Below are 1,744 nucleotides of genomic sequence, written 5' to 3' on the forward strand. Positions count from 1 at the left end.
AAGTGAAGGGAGATGTGGATGTGTCTCTTCCTAAGGTAGAAGGTGACTTAAAGGGTCCCAATGTGGACATCGAAGGACCCAAAGTGGACATTGAAGGTCCTGATGTCAACATTCACGGCCCAGAAGGAAAGTTCAAGATGCCCAAGTTCAAGATGCCCAAGTTCGGGATGCCGGGATTCAAAGCAGAAGGTCCAGAAGTTGATGTGAACTTGCCAAAAGGAGATATTGATGTTTCTGCTCCAAAGGTAGATATTGAGATGCCAAGTGTGGACATTGAAGGTCCCGAGGGGAAGCTGAAAGGTCCCAAGTTCAAGATGCCCGAGATGCACATCAAGGCTCCCAAGATCTCGATGCCTGACATTGACCTGAACCTGAAGGGCTCCAAAGTGAAGGGAGATGTGGACGTGTCTGTGCCAAAGCTGGAAGGTGACCTAAAGGGCCCCGAATTTGGTATCAAAGGTCCCAAAGTTGACGTTGAGGGTCCTGATGTCGACATTCAAGGCCCAGAAGGAAAGTTCAAGATGCCCAAGTTCAAGATGCCCAAGTTTGGGATGCCGGGGCTGAAAGCAGAAGGTCCAGAAGTTGATGTGAACTTGCCAAAAGGAGATATTGATGTTTCTGGCCCAAAAGTAGATATTGAGATGCCAAGTGTGGACATTGAAGGTCCCGAGGGGAAGCTGAAAGGTCCCAAGTTCAAGATGCCCGAGATGCACATCAAAGCCCCCAAGATCTCCATGCCCGACATTGACCTGAACCTGAAGGGCCCGAAGGTGAAGGGTGGTGCTGATGTTTCTGTCCCACAATTAGAAGGTGAATTGAAGGGACCCGATGTGAATATTAAAGGTCCGAAGTTGGATGTTGATGTTCCTGATCTTGAGGTTGAAGGTCCTGAGGGAAAATGGAAAGGGCCCAAGATAAAGATGCCTGAGATGCACATCAAGGCCCCCAAATTTTCTATGCCTGATATGGACCTCAGCTTGAAAGGTCCCAAAGTGAAGGGAGATGTGGATGTTTCTGCTCCCAAAATTGAGGGGGACGTGAAAGTGCCAGATCTGGAACTTAAAGGGCCCAAAGTGGACATAGAAGTGCCTGACCTTGACATTGAGGGCCCAGAGGGGAAGCTGAAGGGCCCCAAGTTCAAGATGCCCGAGATGCACATCAAGGCCCCCAAGATCTCGATGCCGGACTTTGACCTGAACCTGAAGGGCCCCAAAGTGAAGGGGGACGTGGACGTGTCTGTGCCAAAGCTGGAGGGTGATTTGAAAGGTCCCGATGTCGATATCAAAGGGCCGAAACTGGATGTGAATGTTCCTGACATTGACCTTGAGTGTCCAGAAGCAAAGATTAAAGGTCCCAAGTTCAAGATGCCCGAGATGCACTTCAAGACCCCCAAGATCTCGATGCCCGACATCGACCTGAACCTCAAAGGGCCAAAGCTGAAGGGAAACGTGGATGATTCCACCCCCAAACTAGAAGGTGACTTGAAAGGCCCCGATATGGATATCAAAGGACCCAAAGTGGACATTGAAGGTCCTGATGTGGATATAGAGATGCCAGAAGGGAAGTTGAAGGGACCCAAGTTCAAGATGCCCGAGATGCATTTCAAAGCCCCCAAAATCTCGATGCCGGACTTTGACCTGAACCTGAAAGGCCCCAAAGTGAAGGGAGATGTGGACGTGTCTGTGCCAAAGGTGGAGGGTGATTTGAAAGGTCCCGACATTGACATCAAAGGCCCCAAACTGGA

At 50.0% G+C, this 1,744-nt stretch overlaps 1 protein-coding gene across 1 annotated transcript in view; it reads left to right on the top strand.

Annotated features, from left to right (window-relative positions):
• Positions 1-8: 8 nt before the first annotated feature.
• Positions 9-1,744, top strand: part of LOC104404750 (neuroblast differentiation-associated protein AHNAK-like) — a gene marked incomplete at both ends in the record, with an annotated part of 3,171 nt that continues 1,435 nt past the window's right edge. The window contains one exon of the mRNA XM_010013270.1: positions 9-1,691. Coding sequence (XP_010011572.1) covers positions 9-1,691 — 1,683 coding nt within the window. The remainder of the gene's footprint in view (positions 1,692-1,744) is intronic.

This window comes from Nestor notabilis, unplaced genomic scaffold (genome assembly GCF_000696875.1).
Source record: "Nestor notabilis isolate BGI_N333 unplaced genomic scaffold, ASM69687v1 scaffold5144, whole genome shotgun sequence".
In the NCBI taxonomy this organism is placed as follows: Eukaryota; Metazoa; Chordata; class Aves; order Psittaciformes; family Psittacidae; genus Nestor; species Nestor notabilis.